The 26,956-nt window shown below is 46.4% G+C and overlaps 1 protein-coding gene across 1 annotated transcript in view; it reads left to right on the top strand.

Annotated features, from left to right (window-relative positions):
• Positions 1-26,956, top strand: part of LOC121865321 (helicase POLQ-like) — a gene marked incomplete at its 3' end in the record, with an annotated part of 95,467 nt that overhangs the window by 5,347 nt on the left and 63,164 nt on the right. Inside the window, 2 exon segments of the mRNA XM_042364660.1 lie at positions 12,855-12,976; positions 23,851-23,934. Of these exon segments, the coding sequence (XP_042220594.1) occupies positions 12,855-12,976; positions 23,851-23,934 (206 nt within the window).

Raw genomic sequence — 26,956 nt, 5'->3', positions numbered from 1 at the left:
GGGGAGGGAGGGGAGGGAGAGGGATGGTGGGAGAGGGAGGAGGGAGGAGGAGGGAGGGGGAGGGAGGGTGGGGAGGGAGGGGAGGGAGGGGGGGAGGTGGGGAGAGGAGGAGGAGGGTGGGGAGGAGGGGAGGAGGGGGAGAGGAGAAGGGGTGGGAGGGGTGGAAGAGGAGGGAGGGGAGGAGGAGGGAGGGAGGGAGGGAGGTGGGAGAGAGAGAGGGGAGGGGAGGAGGAGGGGGGGAGGTGGGGAGAGGAGGAGGAGGGGTGGGAGAGGAGGAGGTGGGAGAGGAGGGAGGAGGAGGTGGGAGAGAGAGGAGGAGGGAGGGTGGGAGGAGGAGGAGGAGGGGTGGGAGAGAGGAGGAGGAGGGAGGGAGGGGAAGAGGAGGAGGGAGGGAGGGGAGGGAGGGTGAAGAGGAGGAGGGGAGGAGAGAGGAGGAGGAGGGGAGAGGGAGGGGAGGAGGGGAGGAGAGGAGGAGGAGGGGAGGGGAGGGAGGGAGGAGGGGAGGGGAGGGGGAGTGAGGTGGGGAGGGAGGAGGAAGAGGGAGGGGGGAGGGAGGAGGGAGGAGGGGAGGGGAGATGAGAGGGAGGGGAAGAGAGGAGGGGAGGAGGGAGGAGAGGGAGGGGAGGGAGGGAGGGAGGAGGAGGGGAGGGAGCGGGAGGAGGAGGGGTGGGAGAGGGGAGGAGAGAGGAGGGGAGGAGGAGGAGAGGGGAGGGAGGAGGGGAGGAGGGGGGGAAGGGAGGAGGGAGGAGGAGGGAGGGGTGGAGGGAGGAGGGGAGGGGAGAGGTGGGAGGTGGAGGAGGAGGGAGGGAGGGGGGAGGGAGGGAGGAGGGGGAGGAGAGGAGGAGGAGGAGGAGGAGGAGGAGGAGGAGGAGGAGGAGGGGAGGAGGAGGAGGGGGTAAGAGGAGGGAGGGGGGTGGAGGGGAGGAGGGAGGGGGAGGGGAGGAGGAGGAGAGGGAGGAGGGAGGGGGGAGGAGGAGGGGAGGGGAGGAAGAGGAGGAGGTGGGGAGAGGAGGAGGAGGAGGAGGTAAGAGGGAGGGAGGGAGGGGAGAGGAGGGGAGGAGGAGGGAGGAGGAGGAGGAGGTGGGAGGAGGAGAGGGAGGAGGAGGGAGGAGGGAGGAGGAGGGGGGGAGGAGGAGGGGAGGAGGGAGAGGGGAGGAGGGGGAGGGGGGGGTGAGGAGGGAGGGGGGGGGAGGAGGGGAGGGAGGGGAGGGAGGAGGAGGAGGGGAGGGGGGGAGGAGGTGGGGAGGGGAGGGAGGGAGGAGGAGGGGTGGGGGAGGAGGGAGGAGGGAGGGGAGGGGAGGAGGGAGGAGGGGGAGGGAGGAGGGAGGGAGGGAGGGAGGAGGAGGGAGGGAGGAGGGAGGGGTGGAGGGAGGAGGGGGGGAGAGGAGGGGAGGAGGGAGGAGGAGGAGGGAGGGAGAGGGGAGGAGGAGGAGGGGGGGAGGAGGGGTGGGAGGGAGGGGTGGAGAGGAGGGAGGAGGAGGAGGGAGGGGAGGAGGGAGGAGGAGGAGGAGGAGGGGAGAGGAGGAGGAGGGAGGAGGAGGAGGAGGGGAGAGAGGAGAGGAGGAGGAGGAGGAGGAGGGGAGGAGGAGGTGAGAGGAGAGGGAGGAGGAGGAGGAGGGGGAGAGAGGAGGGAGGAGGGAGGAGGGAGAGGGGAGGAGGAGGGTGGAGGAGGAGGAGGAGGAGGGGGAGGAGGGGAGGAGGAGAGGGTAGAGGGGAGAGGAGGAAGGAGAGGGTGAGAGGAGGAGGAGGGAGGAGGAGGAGGGAGGAGGAGGGGGGGAGAGGAGGAGGAGGAGAGCAGGAGGGAGGGGTGGAGGAGGAAGGAGGAGGAGGAGGAGGAGGAGGAGGGGAGGGGGGGGAGAGGAGGAGGAGGAGGAGGGGAGGAGAGGAGGAGGGTGGAGAGGAGGAGGGAGAGGAGGAGGTGCAGGGGAGGAAGGGAGGGTGGGAGGAGGGAGGAGGGAGGGGGAGAGGAGGAGGTTGCAGGGGGGAGGGAGGAGGGGAGGAGGGAGAGGGAGGTGGTGGGAGATTGGAAGAGGAGGAGGGAGGAGGAGGGAGGAGGAGGAAGGGTGGAAGGGGGAGGGAGGGAGAGGAGGAGGGAGGAGGAGGGAGAAGGGGTGGAGAGGAGGAGGGGAGGGAGAAGGGTGGGAGAGGAGGAGGGAGGAGAAGGGGAGGAGGAGGAGGAGAAGGGGTGGGGAGAGGAGGGAGGAGGAGGGAGGGAGGAGAAGGAGAAGGGGGGAGAGGAGGGAGAAGGGTGGGAGAGGAGGAGGGAGGAGGAGGGGTGTGGGAGAGAGGGGGGAGAGGGGAGGAGGAGAAGGGAGGGGTGGGGAGAGGAGGGGAGGAGGAGGAGGGGTGGGAGAGGAGGAGGAGGAGGGGGTGGGAGAGGAGGGAGGGAGGAGGAGGGGGAGGAGGAGAGGAGGGGTGGAGAGGAGGAGGAGGAGGAGGGAGAAGGGGGAGAGGAGAGGAGGGGGGGTGGGGAGAGGAGGAGGAGGAGGAGGAGGGGTGGGGAGAGGAGGAGGAGGAGGAGGAAGGTGGGGAGAGGAGGAGGAGGAGGAGGAAAAGGGGTGGGAGAGGAGGAGAAGGTGGGAGAGGAGGAGGAGGAGGAGGGAAAAGAGGGAGAGAGATGGTTGGGGGGGAGAGGGGATGGTGGGGAGGAGAGGAGGAGGAGGAGGAGGAGAGGAAAAAGAGAGAGGGAGGGGGAGAGGGAGATGGTGGGTGGGGAGAGAGGAGGAGGGAGGATGGTTGGGGGGAGAGGGATGGTAGGGGAGAAGGAGGAGAGGAGGAGGAGAGGGGAAAGAGGGTGAGATGGGAAGGGAGAGGGCTGGGTGGGGAGGAGGAGGAGGAGAGGGAAGAGGGGTGAGATGGTTGGGGAGAGGACAGGGGAGGAGGAGGAGGAGAGGGAAGAGGAGATGGCTGGGGGGAGAGGATGCAGGGGGTGGGAGGAGAGGAGGGGGTGGGAAAGAGGGAGAGGGAGGGAGAGGGGAGGAGGAGAGGTGGGGAGGGGAGAGGAGGGAGAGGGGGAGGAGGGAGGAGGAGGAGGGAGGGAGAGGGGGAGGGGGAGAGGAGGGAGGAGGAGGAGAGGAGGAGGAGGAGGAGGAGGAGGGGAGGAGGAGGGGGAGGAGGAGGAGGGGAGAGGAGGGGAGGGAGAGGGAGGGAGGAGGAGGGAGGAGGAGGGAGGAGGGAGGGGGGAGGTGGGAGGGGGAGGAGGAGGAGGAGGGGTGGAGAGAGGAGGGGAGGAGGGAGGAGGAGGAGAGGGGAGAGGAGGAGAGGGGGGGGGAGGAGGAGGAGGAGGAAGGAGGTGGGAGAGGAGGAGAGGGTGGGGAGAGGAGGAGGAGGAGGGGAGGAGAGGAGGGAGAGGGAGGAGGGGGGAGAGGAGGGGGGGGAGGGAGGGAGGGGGGGGAGAGGAGGAGAGGGTGGGGAGGAGGGGAGGAGGAGGAGGAGGGAGGAGGGAGAGGAGGATGAGGGAGGAGGAGGAGGGAGGAGGGAGAGGGGGGGGAGAGGAGGAGGGAGGAGGGGGAGGAGAGGGAGAGGAGGAGGGAGGAGAGGGGGGAGAGGAGGAGGAGGAGGAGGGGGGAGAGGAGGAGGAGGAGGAGAAGGGGAGGGGAGAGGAGGAGGAGGAGAGGGGGGGGAGGAGGAAGGGGTGGGAGAGGGGAGGAGGAGAGGAGGAGGAGGAGGAGGAGGAGGTGGAGGAGGAGGAGGAGGAGGAGGAGAGGAGGAGGAGGAGAGGGTGGGAGGGGGGAGAGGGGAGAGGAGGAGGAGGAGAGGAGGAGGAGGAGGAGGGGGGAGGAGGTGGGAGGAGGAGGGTGGGAGAGGAGGAGGAGGAGGAGGTGGGAGAGGAGGAGGAGGAGGAGGGTGAGTCACTGAGACCTGCGGCTGCCTCTTCTACTTGTTTGGTTCCTCCACTGTTGTTTCTCCTCCTCCATGATTGTTTGCTCTCCACCTCTTGTTGTTTGCTCCTCCTCGGCTGCTGTGTGCTCCCTGTTGTTTGCTCCTCCACCATTGTTGTTTGCTCCTCCACCATTGTTGTTTGCTCCTTCCACCATTGTTGCTCCTTCACCATTGTTGCTTGCTCCTCCACCATTGTTGCTTGCTCCTCCACCATTGTTGTTTGCTCCTCCACCATTGTTGCTTTGCTCCTCCTCCACCGCTGTTGTTTCCTCCACCATTGTTGCTTGCCCTCCACCGTTGTTGTTTCTGTTCCTTCACCATTGTTGTTTGCTCCTCCACCGTTGTTGTTTGCCCTTCACCATTGTTGTTTGCTCCTTCACCATTGTTGTTTGCTCCTCCACCGTTGTTGTTTGCTCCTCCACCGTTGTTGTTTGCTCCTCCACCATTGTTGTTTGCTCCTTCACCATTGTTGTTTGCTCCTTCACCATTGTTGTTTGCTCCTTCACCATTGTTGTTTGCTCCTCCACCATTGTTGTTTGCTCCTTCACCATTGTTGTTTGCTCCTTCACCATTGTTGTTTGCTCCTTCACCATTGTTGTTTGCTCCTTCACCATTGTTGTTTGCTCCTTCACCATTGTTGTTTGCTCCTTCACCATTGTTGTTTGCTCCTTCACCATTGTTGTTTCATTGTTGTTTGCTCCTCCACCGTTGTTGTTTGCTCCTCGGCTGCTGTGTGCTCCTTCACCGTTGTTGTTTGATCCTCCACCGTTGTTGTTTGCGCCTCCTCGGCTGCTGTGTGCTCCTCCACCGTTGTTGTTTGCTCCTTCACCATTGTTGTTTGCTCCTCCACCATTGTTGTTTGCTCCTCCACCATTGTTGTTTGCTCCTCCACCGTTGTTGTTTGCTCCTCGGCTGCTGTGTGCTCCTCCTTCACCGTTGTTGTTTGCTCCTCCAACGTTGTTGTTTGCGCCTCCTCGGCTGCTGTGTGCTCCACCTCGGCTGCCAGCTGTTATGAAGAAGCTTCTGCCGTCCCAGAACGAACAAATTAATCCAGTGTTGACTGCTTGGTGCTACTCTTCTTCTCCTTATACGTCTCAGTGTAACAATCAAGACTGTCATCAATGCTAAATTCAACCTTTGAGCTACGTTCTCTGTTGGGTCGTCATCTATAAGGATTTGCATTGCTTGCTGGAACATGTTGAAAGCTTCTTCCATCCTCTTGGACGTTAGCGTTTGTTGAGGTTCTTCGTCTTCGTTGTCTTCAACGGGACTGTGTTCTGTTAGTTGTTGCAGATCTTTGTTGGTGAGCTCTTCTGTATGGGATGCCAGGACGTCGTCAATATCCTCTGATTCCAGCTCATCAAAGCCTGCCTGTCTAGCCAAGGTAAGGATATCCCTATTTACTGCTGGGACTAAGCCTGTGAATCTCGTAAAACTGTTGACGCATTCAAGCCGCAATTTACGCCACACACCATTCAGGCAACTTTCTGAAACCTCTTCCCATGCCTTGCCAATGTTGTCAATTGCATGAAGAATGTTGAAGCCGCGCCAATATTCTCGGATCGTGGGTTTATTTTCTCCATCTGTAACCTTGAGCAGCTGGGCCATGGTACGGCATAAATAATACACTTTGAATGTGGTGATGATGCCTTGGTCTATAGGCTGCATCAGTGCTGTCGTGTTGGGAGGCAGGAAACAATTTAGACTCTCATGCAAGTCGTCGAGATTGGGAGGATGAGCTGGAGCATTGTCAACGATCAGAAGAATTTTGTGGTCAAAGTTCTCCTTGGCACAGTATTCTTCAGTGCAGGGACGGCGTACACGTTTAACCACTGGCTAAATATGGCGCCAGTTATCCATGCCTTCTTATTTGCCTTGTAGATCACTGTAAAGTGATCCTTAGAGTAACCTTTCAGGGCCCGTGGGTTGGCAGCGCGAGAAATCAGTGTAGGTTTCAGCTTGAAGTAGCCGGCAGCGTTTGCGCCAAGCAGCAGCGTCAAGCGGTCTTTTACTGCTTTGAAACCTGGTGCTCTTTTCTCCTCCTTGGAGATATAGGTCCTCTCAGGCATCCTCTTCCAAAAGAGACCATTCTCATCCACATTGAAGACTTGCTTTGGTGAGTATCCTCCTCCCTGGATAATCTGCTTTAATTAAGGAGGGAATGTCTCGGCAGCAACCGTATCTGAAATAGCAGCTTCACCAGTCATCTTTATGTTGTGGAAGTTATAACGACATTTAAACCATTGAAACCATCCCCGGCTGGCCGTAAAGGTCTCATCCTTCGATCCTTCACCCTCTGTTTCCTTTATGTCGTCAAACAGGGATATGGCCTTATGCTGGATAACCATAAGGCTCACAGGGGCATTGCGTTGATTCTGGTCCTCCATCCACATAGCCATCATTTCCACCTTTTCTATCACAGTACTTCTAGGACGAGTTGTTTTAGTTGCACTGAGAGTAGTACCACTTCCAGCACTAACCTTAATCTGGTCAGCGTTGGTCTGGATAGTGCGCACCGTTGTGGGGGTTAGACCAAGCACAGAGGCTCAGTCCACAGCTCGTTCCCCTTTTTCAAATTGGGTTAATACATCCATTTTTGTAGCAAGGGTAATGGTCTTACGTTGCCTCTTCACTACACTAGCATCAGTAGCACTTGATGGGCGCTTGGAAACCATTTTGAATGATTATAGTACAGTTTTAGAGCAAAAGCACTTATGCACACACGAATGATGTGAAGTCATAACAGACTGGCTTGGTGTCTCTTGGGGACGCTGTGATGTTCCATGAGTGAGGACAGCGCCCCGAGCCGAGAGAGAGCTTAGCGCCGCCAAACAAGAGCGGTGGATGTGCCGTAAAAAGTAGTCCGTGACGACGCAAAACGACGTTGTACTGAATCACCTGGACGTTAAACAAATTTTAAGTCTCTAAAGTTTAGCGACGTAGTACCGAAACAACGTTAAGCGGGACGACGATAAGCGAAGACTTTCTGTATTTATAACTTTGTTTCAAAACAGAGGTATTATTAAAAGCCTTCACAAAGAGGGTGTCTACCCACACATTATTTGCACTGCTGCTAGTCACAGCCAATATTGGTACAGTTCCTAGTGTAAACAGTTGCCACAAACTATATCATTCATGTCATTATGTACCATGATCTTATAAGCAGCAGAAAACTGCCTAACTGTGGTATTGTTATTACATCCTCCCATGCTTCTAATTTTTCCGAAAAACAATTCAATATAAGCAGCACACCATACTGGCATTTTTATATGTTATACACACAAAAAGAAACGTGTGCACCTGTGAGCTGGTGGCTGTTAACTGGAGGGACACGGCCGCAACCTAGCCTATTTTGCCAACCACAGTGTGGCCGCCGGCAGCTCAGAGAGACCTCACTTTTCTGAGGGTATGCCGCCTCCACCCATATTCAACCTCCATGGGATAGAGGTTATCACTCTGTCAAGATTAGTGTAAAAGGTCTCCTTGATGTCATCCTCTGCATCCAGTGTTGGGGCATATGCACTGGTGAAGAAGGCATGACTTGAGTGATTCAGTGGGACTCGAAGAGTCTTGAGGCGCTCGTTGATCCCAATAGGCATTTCAGCTAGCCTGTGAAGGATGCATTGGAGGATGACAAAGCCAACTCCATAAATGCGGTTTCTTTCTGCAGCAGGCTTACCCTTCCAGAAGAAGGTGTAGCCAGACCCCTGTTCTGTGAGTTGGCCAAACATCTTTTTATTATAAATTTTATTTATTATGAATTATTATTATTATTATTATTATTACATTTTTCCCCTCTAGGCCCTGATGTGGGTCAGTGACCGGTGCCCGGGTGGGCTAATACCCGTAAAAAAAAAAATCTGTGAGCCGGGACTCACTGATGGCTGCTATGTAGATGTTATACCTAGCCAACTCTTTTGCCACAAGGGCAGTTCTTCTTTCAGGATGTGCATCTCTGCCAATATCCAGAATGGTCCTGACATTCCATGCAGCGACCATAAGAGGTTGTATACAGTTGTACCCCACTTAACGCGGTCAATAGAACCCAGAGGGTCCCGTGTTAAGTGAAATCCGCGTTAAGTGAACAACAGAACATATGGGATTAATTCCAATAGAAACCGGCCCGACCCCCAAACTCCACTTTTTGAAGACACATAACTATGTTGTAGTAAAAATAACATCTTAATTTTATGATGGTACATGCACACAATTAATACTTAAGAGAAACAGAGAAATACAGTCGCCAAGTTAATGTCCATTCAAATAATGGACTCAACTCCCTCCTCCTCTCACACTACACTGCCGGCTCTTCCCTCTCTGAGAAATTTTTGGGGGAAAACCACTAAATTTTAATAAATAATACCTCAAACTAAAGTTAGGATAATACAATTGACATTGCTGGATTCCTTGTAAGACCAGGAATATTTTGAATATAAATGTCATATATTTTGCACAAAAGATAACATAGTTACTCAGAAAATTTTTTTATCTAAAATTTGTATGTCTAATGCAAAATATATGATGTTTATATTCAAAATGATCACCAAATTATAAGAATTCCAGCAATGTAAATTATATTCTGGCCGGGTAATTTGTATGAATTTTATGAGCTAAAACAAATATCTTCAGATAATAAAAAAAAATATAATCTTCACGACACTATCTGTCAATCAAAGTACCCCACCTTGCATCCCCCCTCTTCCAACCGCACGGTCAGTCCCAACCCTCCCCCCCCCCACCCCCACCAAGAGAAAGAGTGGGTGAAAAAAATAAATTTTAACATTTTGTATTAAATAATACCTCAGATTAAAGTTAGGATAATATAATTGACATTGCTGGATTCCTTGTAAGACCAGGAATATTTTGAATATAAACGTCATATATTTTGCGCAAAAGATAACATACTTACTCAGATTAAACATTTTATCTAAAAATTTTATGTCTAATGCAAAATATATGATGTTTATATTCAAAATGATCATCAAATTATAAGAATTCCAGCAATGTAAATTATATTCTGACCGGGTAATTTGTATGAATTTTATGAGCTAAAACAAATATCTTCAGTTAATAAAAAAAAAAATATATTCTTCACGGGTAACAGATGGTCGGTCGGTCCCTCCCTCCCCCCCACCCCCCACCAACCGTCCCAAGGAGATGTGTGGGAAAACCAGAATACTTAACTTTTTTGTAATAAATAATACCTCAAACTAAAGTTAGGATAATATAATTGACATTGCTGGATTCCTTGTAAGACCAGGAATATTTTGAATATAAATGTCATATATTTTGCACAAAAGATAACATAGTTACCCAGAGAAAAAATGTTATCTAAAATTTGTATGTCTAATGCAAAATATATGATGTTTATATTCAAAATGATCACCAAATTATAAGAATTCCAGCAATGTAAATTATATTCTGGCCGGGTAATTTGTATGAATTTTATGAGCTAAAACAGGCAGTCAGGCAGGGTGGCGGGTGGGGCAAATCTAAAAATAGCGTCTCGAGCCGGACACTCACCGCGTATATGTGGAAAAAATCCGTGTTAAGTGAAAGTTCAGCTCTGGCGAGGCACCGCGTATATGATAAAATGCGTTAAGTGAAACCGCGTTAGGCGGGGTAATACTGTAGTTTGTTTTCGCTTTGATCTGTGATTCTGATTTCTGATTATGGTTTTGACTGCATTAGGATGACATTACCGGGTGTGGTTGCCCAGTCAGGTTTCATTCTTTAGGCAGGCTATGTTTAGGGCACCTTTTCTAGCCCCCTCCCCAGGTGGGGTGAGCGGAGCGGCTCCTGGTAAGGGCTGTTCAGTTGCACGGACAGGACCGGATTGCACTGCTGCCCAGAGCCCAGTGCATAAATGACCATCTTATCTGTGCCTCCCATGTGCAGAGTTGTGACTGGAGGCTCCCGGCAGTCATCTCGGCCTGTCCCCGTCGCCACAGAACTTTTGGGGTTTTGATGATGATGAAAGGTGTGATGAACTGGATGATGACTGCGCGTGAGTTGATTTATGTGGTGAGGCAGGAGCTCAAGCTGCAACCACACATCTTGGCTTTCCTTTTTCCTGATCCAGTGATGCAACTGTTGCAACGACTGGGGAGAGGGAGAGTTGCAATGGACTGCCTACCGCCCAGTTTGTTGGGTTTCGCTTTAGTAGCATGTCCATACTGCATTGCTTTCGTTCGCCGGTGTAGTCGTTGGGTTCCCATGGTGGTCACCTCTTCCACCTATACCACTATTGGGGTCTTGTTGGAGCTCTGTAAGCATGTCTGCCTGATGCGGGGCTCCACCACAGATTTTCAGCCAGGGTTTACTCCAGTAGCTTTATACCTACCAAGGTTAATCTGCAAGGCAGAGGGGCGGTGGTTGGTAGGTGCCAGGATGTGTCCACATGCCAGTGGGCCAATGCGCCGTCCCTCTGGGGCCCACTGCTACTTCGAGATCCCTGCTGATCTAGCCTGGGCCCACGAGGCACCCAGTTACCGTGTGTTGCTACGAGGAAGCACAGCGGGAGTCTTGATGGTGAGGAGGCTGTATACTTGCAGGGTAAGAGTTATGCAAGTTGCTTCCCTGTTCGCCACGAGGGCTAGCCAGCAGCGGAAGCTGAAAGCGAGAGGGAGCAAGTAGTGCTTGCACCTTAACACTAACATAATGCTGCAACACTAGATGCATCACAACACACTGTGTTTACTCACACACACCTCTCATTGTCAATAAACTTATTCGAAGTGCTATAGTCACAGCTCCAAGGTGGCACAGTACCCAGAAGGCATGTTAATGGTTTCCTCACATTCTCTTCATATTGTTCTCAGGTTTATACACTTTGCTTGACAAAAAAGTGATTGTCTCGTTATATTGTATGTACAGTATTGGACTTAGGATATAGTTCGTGTCAGTGTGATGGATAAAGTGGTGTGTGTGTTGGTTAAGTCATTGTCATCTTCTGCTTACCTGTTGTAATCACTGATGAATATCCTCTATAGTCAGTATTTAATGTATTCTGGAAGTAACGTAAATAAATGTTTGAGTTAAATTTTCAAACCCAAATGGTCTTTTCTCCATTTATTAAGGAAGTAAGCTAATGCACAATAACTAGGATATCACCGTTATTGATGCTATGAGCCAAGAGCATTAAGGGATGATGCTCATGTGTAGCGAGCTTCCTGAACACACGTGGGTGAGAGACATGTACAGACAGTTTGATAGCCTGCGTACCAAAGTGTTGCCCCAGGTGCGGGAGAGGTCAGTGGAAAGCAGTCACATGTTCAATTAAGACTACTCACTGCTCATAGTTTATACCCTTTTCACACTAACCTGGCCCGTAAGCCACGCCCCTCGTCTATAGCTACAAATATCTGATTGGTTCCCCCGAGTGTTTTACCCCCCCCCCCTGTGAAGTGCTAATGCCTTGAAATGATTTTCATTTAGATAGTTCAGACATTAAGCATTATTGTAGATAATAACAGGTCTGCTTACCTATTGTGAACATATTTAGTTTAAATATTCTATGAACCAATTGCCTATTAGTATAGAAGAGGAGCATGGCTTATCTATGTTTAAGATAGAAATTTCTTTGTTATTGTCAGGGTGCTAGGACAATTCGTCGCCAGGTCAATTCGTCGCCGGACAATTCGTCGCCGGTCAATTCGTCGCCGGTCAATTCGTCGCTGGTCAATTCGTCGTCGGTAAATTTGATATGAATGGTTTACAATTTGAACCTAACCTAACTTAACACAAATAAAGTGCAATATAGGATTATGCATTGCCTTGTGTTATCTATTTCTGGCTATATTTTGTTGAGTAGTGACCGTGTTATCTTATGATTATTTCTTGATTGTCCGAATAGAGAGATATTTTCTCTTCCGGTTGTTTGTCACCCTTGGAAATCCCTGGCTTTTGACTCTCCTGTTTTTAAGATCCTGAATAGGTTGGCCAGGACTGGCGTGACTGATGACGAATTGACCGACGACGTATTGACCGGTGATGAATTGACCTGGCGACGAATTGACCGGTGACGGATTGACCTGGCGACGAATTGACCGGACGGATTGACCTGGCGCGAATTGACGTGTGGATTGACCTGGCGACGAATTGACCGGCGACGGATTGACCTGGCGTAATTGACCGCGACGAATTGACCTGGCATTTAATTAACCGCCGACGAATTGATTGACCTGGCGACAAATTGACGGCGACAGAATGACCCTGGCGACCGATCGACCAGCGACGTTCGACCTGGCGACGAATCGACCTGGCGACGTTACCTGGCGCATCGACCTGGCCATTGACCTAATTGACCTGGCGGCGATTTAATTGACGACCGGCGTATTTAATTGACGTGACCAGCGAATTGACCTAATTGACCGGCGACGAATTGACCGGCGACGAATTGACTGGCGACTAATTGACCGGACGCCATTGTCAGGTACAGTGAGTGTCAGGAACTTGCTGGTGTCAGGTAGAGTGAGTGTCAGGAAGCTGCTAGTGTCAGGTAGAGTGAGTGTCAGGAACCTGCTAGTGTCAGGTAGAGTGAGTGTCAGGAACCTGCTAGTGTCAGGTAGAGTGAGTGTCAGCTGAGTGTCAGGTAGAGTGAGTGTCAGGAAGCTGCTAGTGTCAGGTAGAGTGAGTGTCAGGAACCTGCTAGTGCAGGTAGAGTGAGTGTCAGGAACCTGCTAGTGCCAGGTAGAGTGAGTGTCAGGAACCTGCTAGTGTCAGGTAGAGTGAGTGTCAGGAACCTGCTAGTGTCAGGTAGAGTGAGTGTCAGGAACCTGCTAGTGTCAGGAACCTGCTAGTGGCCATGAGCATCTCTAGCCAGGGTACAGCTTGTGGCCATGAGCATCTCTAGTCAGGGTACAGTTTGTGGCCATGAGCATCTCTAACCAGGGTACAGCTTGTGGCCATGAGCATCTTTAGCCAGGGTACAGTTTGTGGCCATGAACATAACTATTATTCTTTCTCTCTAGCCAGGGTACAGCTTGTGGCCATGAGCGCTACCGTTGGTAACTTGAAGGAATTGGCGATATATTTGGATGCCAGACTGTACGCAGGAAACTTCAGACCAGTGCAGCTGACGGAGTGTGTTAAGGTACTGTACTGTTGCAGCTGACAGTGTGTTAAGGTACTCGAAAGTATTGACACCTTCTTGTGTGGTGCTCCTACAAGCGTTACAGTGTGGAGTGATCGTCTCCCAGGTGAGGGGGTCGATTTGGCACTTTTTCAGGTTTGTCTTAAGACTATCCTTATACCTTTTCAGTTGCCTGCTAGCATTACGTTTACTATTCGTTAGGTGACTGTAAAGCAGCTGCTTTGGCAGTCTACTGTTGTCCATGCGGGTAATATGGCCAGTCCAACGTAGGTGTTCATGGATAATGGTAGCCTCGATGCTCCTATAGTTGGTGTCAGCAAGAATACTGGCATTTGTTCTTTTGTCTTCCCAGCGAACTTGGAGGATCGAACGTAGACTAGGTTGATGAAAGTTTTCAAGTGCTTTGAGGTGCCTCCTGTATGTAACAAATGTCTTGCTGCAATATAGCAGGGTGGGGAGGACCACTGCTCGATATATGTGCAGCTTTGTGGATAATTTCAGCTCCCTACAGCTGAAGACACGATTTTTGAGTCTGTCAAAGGCTTGAGATGCACATCTGATCCGATGCTGAATCTCATCGATGTCTGCGGTGGTGGGCAGGTGGAAGCCGAGATACTGAAAGTGGGCAACATTAGAGAGGGAAGTACTGTTAAGCTGGATGGATGGTGGAGGTGTGTCTGAATCGGGCAGGCTGAAAGAGAATACGAGTCTTACGTACATTCACCTCAAGGCCAAAGTGTGCATAAGCGTCTGCATAGGTGTTCAGGATCTCCTGTAGGTCGCGTTCAGTGTGAGCAACAAGGGTGAGGTCGTCTGCATACAGTGGTACCTCGGTTAACAAACGCCTTGGTTTACGAAATTTCGGTTAACGAATTACCTTCCATAAGAATGTTAAATTTGGTTAATGAACAAAAATTCGGTTAACGAAATTCTTAAGAAAAAGTTTCGACATGCTTTGGCTTGCTCACCAACTGGAAGATTAGTCTGCCAATGCAGAAATCGGTTCTAGGGCTTACATTCATTAAAATTGGAGTAAATATCAAGAAGGTTGTACTATTCAATAATTTTCATAGTTTTATATTCAAATTTTTAGTAATTTTAACACTTATTTAACAAGATTGCAGTACAGGGAACTAGTTTTTGGTGCACCCAACAGCCACTTACCTCACCCACCAAGGCCTCAGTTTGTGACTGTTCAGTGGAGGAAACATCTTGTTTGTGGGTCTCTTGAACACAGAGTATTTTTACGTTTTTACAGTACAATTATTGGTCATTCTGAAATTTATTTAACACATTCACAATATATAGTGCAGTGCAGTGTTGATTTAAAGAAAATAATCTTGAATTACACCGAGTGAACTTAAAATTTTATGGGTGAAATAACAGCATGAAGCATGGGGTGATTTCTCTTCCACCCTCACTTCCTTCTCTTCTCTCTTCTCCTCCACCCCCACTTCTAATTCCCATCATCATCATCATCAACCAGGAACCTTCTACATACACACCTCAAAGTGAGTGTACTTTATTGCATTTTTTTTTACTTTGTATGTAATTTTTGGTGAGCTGGAACCAATTACCCAAAATCCCATTGAAACAATGGTTTCGGTTAATGAAATTTTCGATTAACGAATGACCTTCTGGAACGAATTGTGTTCGTTAACCGAGGGACCACTGTACTGAAGTTCAATAATGGAAGCTGCTGACACCTTTGTTCTTGCCTGGAGTTGTCTTACGTTGAAAAAACCCTTCACTCGGTACTCAATGTTCACCCGCTGGCTAAATTGGTACTAGCACGAGTAAGGAAGGCAGCCAAGAAAATGGAAAAGAGAGTTGGTGCCAGAACACACCCTTGTTTAACCCCTGCTTGGATGGGGAAGAACTCGAACTGGGTGCCATTGTGCAGGACACTGCCATCGTGAAGTTGCCTCACAATGGCGATGAATTTTGGTGTGCAGCCAAAACAGCTGAGGGTTCACCATAGGGCTTCCCTGTTGACCGAGTCGAAGGCCTTGGTTAGGTCGATGAAAGCCATTTTCAGGTCACGATGCTGTTCTCTGCACTTTTCCTGCATCTGGTAGGCAGCAAAGATCATGTCGGTGGTGCCACGTGATGGTCTAAAACCACAATGAGATTCAGGGAGGAAGTTTTCCACCTCGTGGAAGAAGTCCGTTTAGGAGGACTCGGGCGATAATCTTGCCATCTACGGACAGCAGTGAGATCCCGCGGTAGTTGCCACAGTCTGACTGGTCTCCATTGTTCTTATAAATATTAAATATTGATGATGGAGAGTTTCAGGGCGACGTTAATTGAGAACTTGGCTCTGATGAGGACATATCAGCAATCTCTTTCTCTGACAATGATGTAGTCAATGAGATGCCAGTGTCTGGATCTTGGGTGTTGCCACGAACCCTTGAACTTGTCTGCCTGCCTAAACAAGGTATTGGTGACAGTGAAGTTGTGAGCAGCACACTTGCTGAGGAGGAGTAGGTCGTTGGGATTACACTTGCCTAGTCCATTTCTCCCTATGGTTCCCTGCGAAATGTCAGCATCTCTGCCAACTCTGGCATTGAAGTCACCAAGGAGCACAACCTTGTCTTCTCTGGGGATAGAGGTTAGCACTCTGTCAAGGTCTGCATAAAAGGCCTCCTTGATGTCATCCTCTGCATCCAGTGTTGGGGTGTATGACTGATGAAGAAGGCATGACCTGAGTGATTCAGTGGGACTCGAAGCGTCTTGAGGCGCTCGTTGATCCCAACAGGCATTTCAGTTATCCTGTGTAGGATGAGTTGGCGGATGACAAAGCCAACTCCTTAAATGAAGAATGATTTTTTTTTTACGGGGATTAGCCCACCTGGGCACAGGTCTCTGACCCACATCGATTCCTACGGGGTGAAAATGTAAGAATAATAATAATAACAATAATAATAAAAAATAATAATAATAATAAAAATAATAATAATAATAATAAAGAACCACAAAGAAATACAAAAATTTAGAAAAAAAAATCAATTGTTGGAAACAATATATGTATGTTGTGTTGTCAAAGTAAGAGAAACAATTGAGTCCCTTGAATTGTGTAAATACGGCAGAAAGTCGGCTCAGCAATATGGGACTTGGTCACAATTTTTGTGATGCCATATGGCAGCAGGGTCTATCATTAGACAATACATTATGCTTCAAATGTCTTCCCAGACATTAGTACCTCCCTGTTTGGTAGTTGCCTGCTACCTACTACCTGTAGCCAGAGCCCCGTTCTGTGAGTTGGCCCTCATCTGGGAGCCGGGACTCTGATGGCTGCTATGTAGATGTTATACCTAGCCAGCTCTTTTGCCACAAGGGCAGTTCTTCTTTCCGGCCGCTCATTTGTGCCAGTATCCAGAATGGTCCTGACATTCCATGTAGTGACCATAAGAGGTTGTATAGTTTGTTTTTGCTTTGATCTGTGATTCTGATTATGTTTTCGACCCCATAATGATGACCTTACAGGGTGCAGTTGCCCTGTCAGGTTGGTTCTTTAGGCAAGCTCTTAGAGCACCTTTTCTAGCCCCCTCCCTGTGTGGGGTGAGCAGAGTGGCTCCCCGAAAGGGCTGCCGAGTCGCACAGACTGGACCGGATTGCACTGCTGCCCAGAGCCCAGTGCATAAACGACCATCTTATCTGTGCCGCCCATGTGCAGAGTTGTGACTGGAGGCTCCCGGCAGTCATCTCTGCCTGTCCCCGTCGCCACAGGACTTTTGGGGTTTTGATGATGATGAGAGGTGTGATGAACTGGATGATGACTGCACGTGAGTTGATTTATGTGGTGAGGCAGGAGCGCAGGCTGCAACCTTGGCCTCCTTTTCTGATCCAGTGCAAGTGTTGCCACTGGAGAGAAGTTGATGGACTGCAGATAGCTCGTTTTAGTAGCCTGTCCATACCATTGCCTTTGTTCGCGTAGCGTTGGGTCCGGTGTCACCTCTTCCCCTATACACCAGGGTCTTTGGAGCTCTGTAAGCATGTCTGCCTGAGGCCACCACAGATTCAGCCAGGGTTTACTCCAGTAGCCTTATACCTACAGGTTAATGCAGAGGCGGTTGTAGGTGCCAGGATGTCCACATGCCAGTGGGCCTATGTGGCCCTCTGGGGCCCTCTACTCTGAATCCTGCTGGTCTAGCTGGCCCAGAGCTTCACCATGTATGCCGAGGGGCAGAGTTGATGGTGAGGAGGTGTACTGGCAGGGACTTCAGTTGCTTTCCTCACAGGCTAGCCAGGAGCTGAAAGCTAGAGGAGCAAGCAGTGCTTTCACATTAACACTAACATAATGCTACACTAGATACATTTCACCATGCTGTGACACACACACACACACACACACACACACACACACCCTAAAAGCAAAATACATAAGACTATTTTCTCCCCCTCCCACATATCAAAGCAACGTTGACCTCCGCCTCACTGACCATCACCTACTCATCTGCAAATTGGTGAACACACCATCATAGCTACACCACTCAGATCCCTTGTCCATGACTTCACATCCAGCCCATAAGCACTTACTGATCACTATAAGAACAGCCCAGTCAACCATTGTAAAAATTATGAATAACTAAAGTGCCCCCAGTCAATCTTACCTTCACTGTCACTATTTAAAATTCCTGTATATGTCCTTCTCCCACCTAGTTATTATATATTTAACTGATCCTTATTTTGATCAGGCCTCGTTACACAATGTCCAGAAGTTAGTTAACCAACATGTTCAGTTTTGGTTGGTTCGCTCAAATACATACAAACTAAAATAAATGCAAAAAACACTTACAGAATTGTGTGAATAGTGAGGGTGGAGGAGAAAGGAGAAGGCAGTGAGGTGGAGGAGAAGGAGAAGAGGCAGTGGGGTGGAAGAATCACCCATGCTTCATGCATTTCACCCATAAAATTTTAAGTTCACTCGGTGTAATTCAAAATTATTTTCTTTAAATCAACACTGCACTGCACTATATTGTCAATATGTAAAATAAATTTCAGAATGACCAATAATTGTACTGTAAAAATAGTTTATTTTCAAGAGGGTGTCAAGCAAGTGCTACCTCCACAGAGCAGAGATACAAACTAAAGCCATTCTGGGTGAGTCAGTAGGGTGTTTGGCACGCTAAAAACTAGTTCCCTGCACTTCAATTATGTTAAATAATTGTTAAAATGATTGAAAATTTTAATATAAGACTTGGAAAATTATTGAATAGTACAACCTTCTTGATATTTACTCAAATGATAGCAATTTAAGCCCTAAAACCGATTACTGTTTTGGCGGACTAATACTCCAGCTGGTGAGCAGGCGAAAACATGTTGACACGATTTCGTAATTATTTCATTAACCGAAATTTTTGTTTGTTAATCGAGTTGAAGATTCTTATGGAAGGTAATTTGTTAACTGAAATTTCGTTAACTAGGTCGTTAACCAAGGGATCACTGTACGATTTGTTAATCAAGGGACCCATTCCCCAATTATGCAACTGTATATTTTTAGCCTTCTGACTGCCCTGCTCATTCAACAAACCGTTAATTATTATTATTATTATTACTATTTATCACACACACACACACATATGCAATATATACAGCATTTCACCAATATTAGCATTAGTAAAAATTAAAACTTGAGCCATATATTAATAATGTAATATTGAATAAATTTGAAATTTAATTTATTTATGTTATGTGCATTTATATATAACATGTTATGAGTGCTCTACTGTAGTGTGTGAGTCATGAGGGATATAACATGTTATGAGTACTGTAGTGTGTGAGTTATGATGGATATAAGATGTTATGAGTACTGTAGTTTAGTGTGTGAGTCATGAGGGATATATCATGCTATGAGTACTGTAGTGCGAGTCAAGGGGATATAACATGTTATGAGTACTGTAGTATAGTGTGTGAGTCATGAGGGATATGACATGTTATGAGTACTGTATTGTAGTCCGAGTCATGAGGGACATAACATGTTATGAGTACTGTAGTGTGTGAGTCATGAGGGATATATCATGTTATGAGTACTGTAGTGTTGTGTGTGAGTCATGAGGGATATAGCATGTTATGAGTACTGTAGTGTAGTGTGTGAGTCATGAGGGATATATCATGTTATGAGTACTGTAGTGTGTGAGTCATGAGGGATATATCATGTTATGAGTACAGTTAACCCTCACTTTACGCGGTTAATGTAACCCGGAGGGTACCGTGGAAAGCGACAGCGTAAAGTGAATAACATAACATATGGGATTAATTGAAATGGAGTCAGGCCGATCCCCAAACTCCACTTCTGACACATAACTATGTTGTAGTAAAATAACATCTTAATTTTATGATGATACATGCACACAATTAATACTTAAAAATAAGAAATACAGTCGCAAGTTAATGTCCATTCAAATAATGGACCCGACTCCTCCCCTTCTTCTCACACTACACTGCTGGCTCTTCCTCTGAAAATTTTTGGGAAAACCAGGTATAGTAATAAATAATACCTCAAACTAAAGTTAGGATAATATAATTGACATTGCTGGATTCCTTGTAAGACCAGGAATATTTTGAATATAAATGTCATATATTTTTCACAAAAGATAACATATTTACTCAGATTAAACATTACATCTAAAATTTGTATGTCTAATGCAAAATCTATGATGTTTATATTCAAAATGATCATCAAATTGTAAGAATTCCGCAATTCCCCACCCCCACCAATCCTCCCTTCAAGAGATGTTGGGTGAAAAAAATAAATTTTAACATTTTGTATTAAATAATACCTCAGATTAAAGTTAGGATAATATAATTGGCATTGCTGGATTCCTTGTAAGACCAGGAATATTTTGAATATAAATATCATATATTTTGCACAAAAGATAACATATTTACTCAAGAGTAAACATTATATCTAAAATTTATGTCTAATGCAAAATCTATGATGTTTATATTCAAAATGATCATCAAATTATGAAATTCCAGCAATGTAAATTATATTCTGGCGGATAATTTGTATGATTTTATGAGCTAAATTAAAAAAATTATACTTCACCCGTGTAAAGGGGTACACCCACCGCGGAATGTGAGCATCCTGGGTTCTGGCAGGGCACCGCATAAACGTGGAAACGCGGAATGTGGGACCGCGTAAAGTGAGGGTTGACTGTACTGTAGTGTTGTGTGTGAGTCATGAGGGATATAGCATGTTCTGAGTTCTGTAGTGTGTGAGTCATGAGGAATATAACATGTTATGAGTACTGTAGTGTAGTGTGTGAGTCATGAGGGATATATCATGTTACTAGCCGAATTACCCGCGCCTTGCGCGGAACATTTTCTGTCGACCATACATGGGGATCCTTCATTTAGGGGACCACATGAGCCACGGATCATATGTTTCATGACCAGATCATGGAGTTCTTTATCTTGCTCTTTTTTAGGGATTTCTGCAGAAATTGCCAAATCATATTCTTCGGCTTTGAATTTGTGCTCTGGAGCTATCCAGAAAAGAAAGTGTGCATGGGGTAAACCTTTCTTCTGGTACTCAATGGTGTACAGCCATGCTTGCAAAGTACCAAATATTCCCTTCTTCATATGTTCCATAAACTTTTTCACTTTTAATCTGAAGACTCTCGCAACAATATCTGGTCGATCATGACTCTCTTGTCCGGGAGCCAAATTGTCAACAATTTCGGGCCAACGTGGATTACATGTCATAGTGATAAAGTAATCTTCTCTTCCGTAGTGTCTCACAAAGGCCATCGCATCTGACCTTTTTTCATGAACGTATCGAGGACCACCAGTATAGGTCGCTGGAAGCACAATGCGACGACCAACTTGATTTGGATCTCCATCAGCAGCAAGCAGACTGTCACGTAAATCTGAGTAATTTTCAGCACGGAGACTTTGCTGTTCTCTTCTCAAAAACTTCAATCTTTCAGTTTCTATTTTGCAGTATGCATCCACCAAGAATTGCTGGAAGAGTCGCCTTCCAAGCAAGAGGTAGTTCCCTTCTCTGCACATAATATGGAAAGAGTAAAACTGCAACTATGTGACTTTCCGACCATTTCTCCCTTGCAAATATATGTGGTAGCCGTCTGTTCCATATGGAAAAAAACAATGGATACATCAAAGGATCATAGGATCGATGTAGCTCTGAAATTCTCCTCAATCCACCTTGTTTCAACTGAAGAACAATATCTCTATTTTCTGTAGGCTCATTTGACATTAAAATTGCAACTTCAGCCCCTGTTGGTGCATTAAAACGCTGAGCATGTTCTCCCTGGGCACGCTTATATTCCCAAATTACAATGTTCTTGTCATTTATGTTTCCTTGCCGTACTTCCTCTAGCGCTGTCTTTAGCTCCCTCACATAATGATTATTTTCATTTAACCAGGCTGTAATTCTCTCCAATATATCAGCATTCAAGTTTTGATGCTCTCCTCTTGCTCTCAGTTGATCTTCCAAAGTGTCCAAAAAGTAAACTTGAATGTATCTTGCTCTTCTATCTTCAGGAGGCATCAGTGACCCAAGTTGATGGTAAATTTGTCCTTGGATTCTTACAGATGGATTCCATCCTTGGACAGATGCATCTTTGTGACCAAAGCTGGTCATGGCAAACAGAGAGTTGTACTCCCTGAGTCTTGACAAAAAGTGTTTGCTGAATTGACTTTCCCTAGTGAACAGTTCTTCAAATAACTGAGGCAGGGGTGGAAATTGATCCAGTGTAACCTTTCCATTTCCACAGCAAATTTCTTAGCGCCACACTGACAAAGTTTGGTCATTTCTCCAATTGCAGCCTTGTTACATGGGTCATTTTTGTCATACAGTAATGCAGAACGTTTAGCATTTTGAATCTCACGTTGTCTTAAATTTTGATACCTGTTTCTGTCAGCAATCAAACGCTGTTTTCTCTCTTCTTCAGACTCATTTCTTCTTGCAACTATATGGCGAAATCTATCTTGCTCCTGTCTTTCTTGATGCTCACCCAAGGTTTAATTTTGCCGAGACTCTGTTTGCCTCTGTCTTTGCCTAGAAAGTCGTTCTTCCCTTGCATCACAGCTTTCAGATTGACGACGAAGCCTCATCCTTTGTGCATGTGGAGTATTTGCATAACTGGACTTTCTTTTCCGTGGCATAATGGATGTCTGAAAAAAAATAAGTAAATGAAAATGTTAAAAAAGTAGAGTCATTAACTAATAATTTTTCTTGCCATAATTCTCGTGATGTTTTGTCATAGATAAAATGTCTAAATTTGCCAAATTTTTCTATAAAGGGAGAGGTAATTTTTGTTGTTGTTTTACGTTTAATTAATAGAAAAAGCCCGGGATAATAGAGGTTCCAATACTCAAGTTATGGGCTTCCAAAATTTTCAATATAGGGGGGTTTAGCCCCCATTAGGGTGTCTTAATATTATTGAAATTTGCTGATATTTTGTGAATAGGCAACATTTCTGGTCATTTACCTATGGTTTAAATTTCATTTAAATCGAAGGGAAAAAATTTTTCAGTGGAGGGTTTGTGCCCCCCGGGGACCCCCTTTGATCAAAATGAAATATACTTATCCAAGTACCCTGGGTAATGTAGTTTCAGAATATATATGGTTATGGGGGTCTATCTTCAAAACCCTAGGAGGAGTTCGTGAACAAAGAGACAGAGGCTACAACTTTATATATATAGATGAGTACTGTAGTGTGTGAGTCATGAGGGATATAACATGTTATGAGTACTGTAGTGTAGTGTGTGAGTCATGAGGGATATATCATGTTATGAGTACTGTAGTGCGAGTCATGAGGGATATAACATGTTACGAGTACTGTAGTATAGTGTGTGAGTCATGAGGGATATAACATGTTATGATTACTGTAGTGTAGTGTGTGAGTCATGAGGGATATAACATGTTATAAGTACTGTAGTGTGTGAGTCATGAGGGATATAACATGGTATGAGTACTGTAGTGTAGTGTGTGAGTCATGAGGGATATATCATGTTATGAGTACTTGAGTAGTCATGAGGGATATAACATGTTACGATACTGTAGTATAGTGTGTGAGTCATGAGGGATATAACATGTTATGATTACTGTAGTGTAGTGTGTGAGTCATGAGGATATAACATGTGTTATAAGTACTGTAGTGTGTGAGTCATGAGGGATATAACATGGTATGAGTACTGTAGTGTAGTGTGTGAGTCATGAGGGGTATAACATGTTATGGGTACTGTACTGTACTGTAGTTTGTGAGTCATGAGGGATATAACATGTTATAAGTTCTGTAGTGTGTGAGTCATGAGGGATATAACATGTTATGAGTACTGTACTGTGGTGTGTGAGTCATGAGGAATATAACATGTTATGAGTACTGTAGTGTGTGAGTCATGAGGGATATAACGTGTTATGAGTACTGCAGTGTGCGAGTCATGAGGGATATAACATGTTATGAGTACTGTAGTGTGTGAGTCTTAAGGGATATAACATGGTATGAGTACCGTAGTGTAGTGTGTAAGTCATGAGGGATATAACATATTATGAGTACTGTAGTGTGTGAGTCATGAGGGATATAACATGTTATGAGTACTGTACTGTAGTGCGTGAGTCATGAGGGATATAACATGTTATGAGTACTGTAGTGTAGTGTGTGAGTCATGAGTGGATATAACATGTTATGAGTACTGTACTGTGAGTCATGAGGGATATAACATGTTATGAGTATTGTAGTGTGTGAGTCATAAGGGGTATAACATGGTACGAGTACTGTAGTGTAGTGTGTGAGTCATGAGTGGATATAACATGTTGTGAGTACTGTACTGTGAGTCATGAGGGGTATAACATGTTATGAGTATTGTAGTGTTTTGTGGTGCTTCATGAGTTATCATTATTGCAGGTGCTTGATAAAATATGGGAGGTGAACCTTGGTGCTCACACAGAGGAAGAATTACTCCAGAATGAACGGCTGTGTTGTTTCCCGGTAAGTGAAGTACTGTGATATACTGTATTGTGTTATTGTCCATATACTGTACTGTTACCGTACCGGGCCGCATTTTCAAAAGCATTTACAGGACTGTATCTCTTTGTTTACCCTGTAACTGGACTTACAGTCTCCGATCGGTATAATTAAAACAAATATTTGGCACTGGACTCGGTAAGCAAGTTCGTATTCGAGGCCGTAACTTACAGGACCTCCTTAGGTGTTGTAACATGATCAACCCGGATATAGTGAGTCAAAATTTCCCGATTGCATTAAAAAATATAAACTAAATACAGTACTGTACTGTACAGTATACTGTACAATAATAAATAAAAAACAATAGAATACTGTATTTTAACTTACTTTGAGGTGGGTATGTCATATTCCTGGCAGCTTTTTTACATATCAAATGGCTGATTGTAGAGGCTGTCGATGATGACATGCGATATTCTTTACAGAGTGCATTGGTTCTAATGCCTTCTTCGTGTTTCATTATAATTTCTGCACTGTATATTATCAATATGCTGACTAAATTTCAGAATGACTAATAATTTTAATATAAAAAATGCAGAAATATTCAAGAACACAACTTTCTTGATATTTACTCCACTGGGAACGAATGTAAACATACAGTCTGCGCGGAATATTAAATCGCGATAGGGTCGACGAACTAAGTTCTCGCAAAAATAAGATCATATGTCGTGAAGGCTGTCCTCGGATGCGAGATGTCAAAACGCCTGGTTTGCTGGCAAGTGGTGACATTTGGCAACTGAGCACACATCACGGTTTGTAGTCAGTACGCCTCTGGCAACTGTGTGGGGAAGATTTATTGTGCGGGTTCCCGCGCCATGTGGCCGTGTTTTTGTCTAGTTAAAGGTGCATTAACCCAACATAGTGGCCATCAGAGATGTCCAGGAGGGTTACTACAAGAGACGATATTGTAGCAGTGATTGCATTGTACAAAGTGAACCATGTACTGAGAGAAATTTCGGCTCAGACTGGTGTGGCTCTACGAGTTGTTCAAAATGTTGTCAAACATTTCCGTGATCTTGGAGAGGACAAGTTACCAGCTCCATTACCTAAGTCTGGTAGGCCTAAATTATTGTCTCCACGGACACTTAAGGTTATTTCTCGACAAGTTCGGTCCAATCCCTCACTCACAGCACGTGAAGTGAAAGAGAGAAACCCCCGTCTTCTGAGTCACGTCTTGTTACGTTGTGTTCAACAAGCCCTGCATGATGACCTGGGATTTAAGAGCTTTCGTGCCCGCCGTAAACCTCTGTTGACAAAGAGACAGAAGGAAAATAGAGTGAAATTTTGCAAGAAATATGAAGTGTGGGATTTAGAGACATGGAGGAGTGTATTATGGTCGGATAAGGCTACGTTTTCTGTGAGTGGGAGTAGTGGAGGGAGGGTGTACCGCCCGCCCCACTCAGACGCGCACCTCCCACAGTACACTGTAAAGACTGTTGAGCACCCTGCCTCGCTTATGGTTTGGGCTTCCTTTACGTATTATGGTGTTGGTGAACTAGTAATCCTCCCTAAGAACCAGATGATGAATCAGTACAACTATCTTGAACTGCTCAGTGATTTCTTACCTGAATCATTTGATAAAGCAAAGGCAAGCCTTTTCATGCAGGACGGTGCCCCATGCCACACTGATAAAAGTGTCATACAGTGGCTCAAAGACTGTGAGGTACCTTTCTTTAATGACTGGCCTGGCAGTAGCCCAGATCTTAACCCAGTAGAAAATTTGTGGTCCATTATTAAGCGTCGTCTGCGCGACGCTGACACATCATCAATCCCGAAGCAAGAGGCAGCCAGCAAGGATACCTGGGCTAACTTGCCACCTGACCTCTTGCAAAACCTTGCTGACAGTGTTCCTCGAAGGCTAAAAGACTGTCTGAAGCGCAGAGGAAACACTACAAAGTATTAATTGAAGTGGTAAGGGTTACTTGACTTTATTTATATAATATAATCGTAAATATGCATATTTTTTCAGCACATGATCTCACAATCCGCGCAGACTGTAGAAGAGATTACTGTATTGGGTGACTAGCCGATCAGCTGATGAGCACAGCAAAACGTGTTTGTCGTAAGGATTTCGTTAATCAAAGTTTTGTTCGTTAATCAAGCTGAAAATCCTTATGGGAGGTAATTCGTTAACCGAACTTTCGTTAATCGAACCGTTCGTTAACCGAGGAACCACTGTACAGTGGTCCCTTGGTTAAAAAAATTTTCGGTTAACGAATTACCTTCCATAAGAATCTTTAATTCGGTTAACAAACAAAAATTTGATTAACGAAATCCTTACGAAAACATGTCAACATGTTTTGGCATGCGCATCAGCTGATAGGCTAGTCTGCCAATACAGTAATCGGTTCTAGGCTTACATTCATTTCCTTTGGAGTAAATATCAAGAAGGGTGTGCTATTCAATATTTTTGCAAGTTTTATATTAAAATTATTAGTCATTATAGCACTTATTTAACATACAGTGAACCCTCACTTTACACGGTTAATTGAACCCACGGCGGCCCGCGTAAAGTGAGAAACGCGTAAAGTGAACAACATAACATATGGGATTAATTGAAATAGAGACCGGACCGACCCCCAAACTCCACTTTTTCCCAACACAATACGTACGTTTTACTAAAAATAACATCTTGACACTTATGGTATTCACACACACATAATATAGAAAGGAACAATCAATAAGAGAATAATAAACTGAAGGTTAGGTTAGAAAAAAACAAGGTTGGGGTTAACACTTACGTTAATAGAAGAGATGGGTCGGCGTAGGGGAATGGAGGCTGGTTCCGAGGCAGAGGGCAGGCTACTGGTCCTCAGGCGAGTCTTCATCGGTGTCATCCACACTTACTAGTGCCTCCCTGACAAATCCCTCAAAGTCATCATCACTGTCTCTGCCTCTGTCACTATCACTGGCTTGGGCTGGCTGTGGTGGGTTGCGGGCGAAGAACTCTGTTATGCTTTGCTGACGGCTGGTGTTTATGTTGTCGTGA

This window comes from Homarus americanus, unplaced genomic scaffold (genome assembly GCF_018991925.1).
Source record: "Homarus americanus isolate GMGI-L3 unplaced genomic scaffold, GMGI_Hamer_2.0 scaffold9477, whole genome shotgun sequence".
Taxonomy (NCBI): Eukaryota; Metazoa; Arthropoda; class Malacostraca; order Decapoda; family Nephropidae; genus Homarus; species Homarus americanus.
Note: the sequence above shows the minus strand (reverse complement) of the source record. Positions and strands in the feature narration are given on the sequence as shown.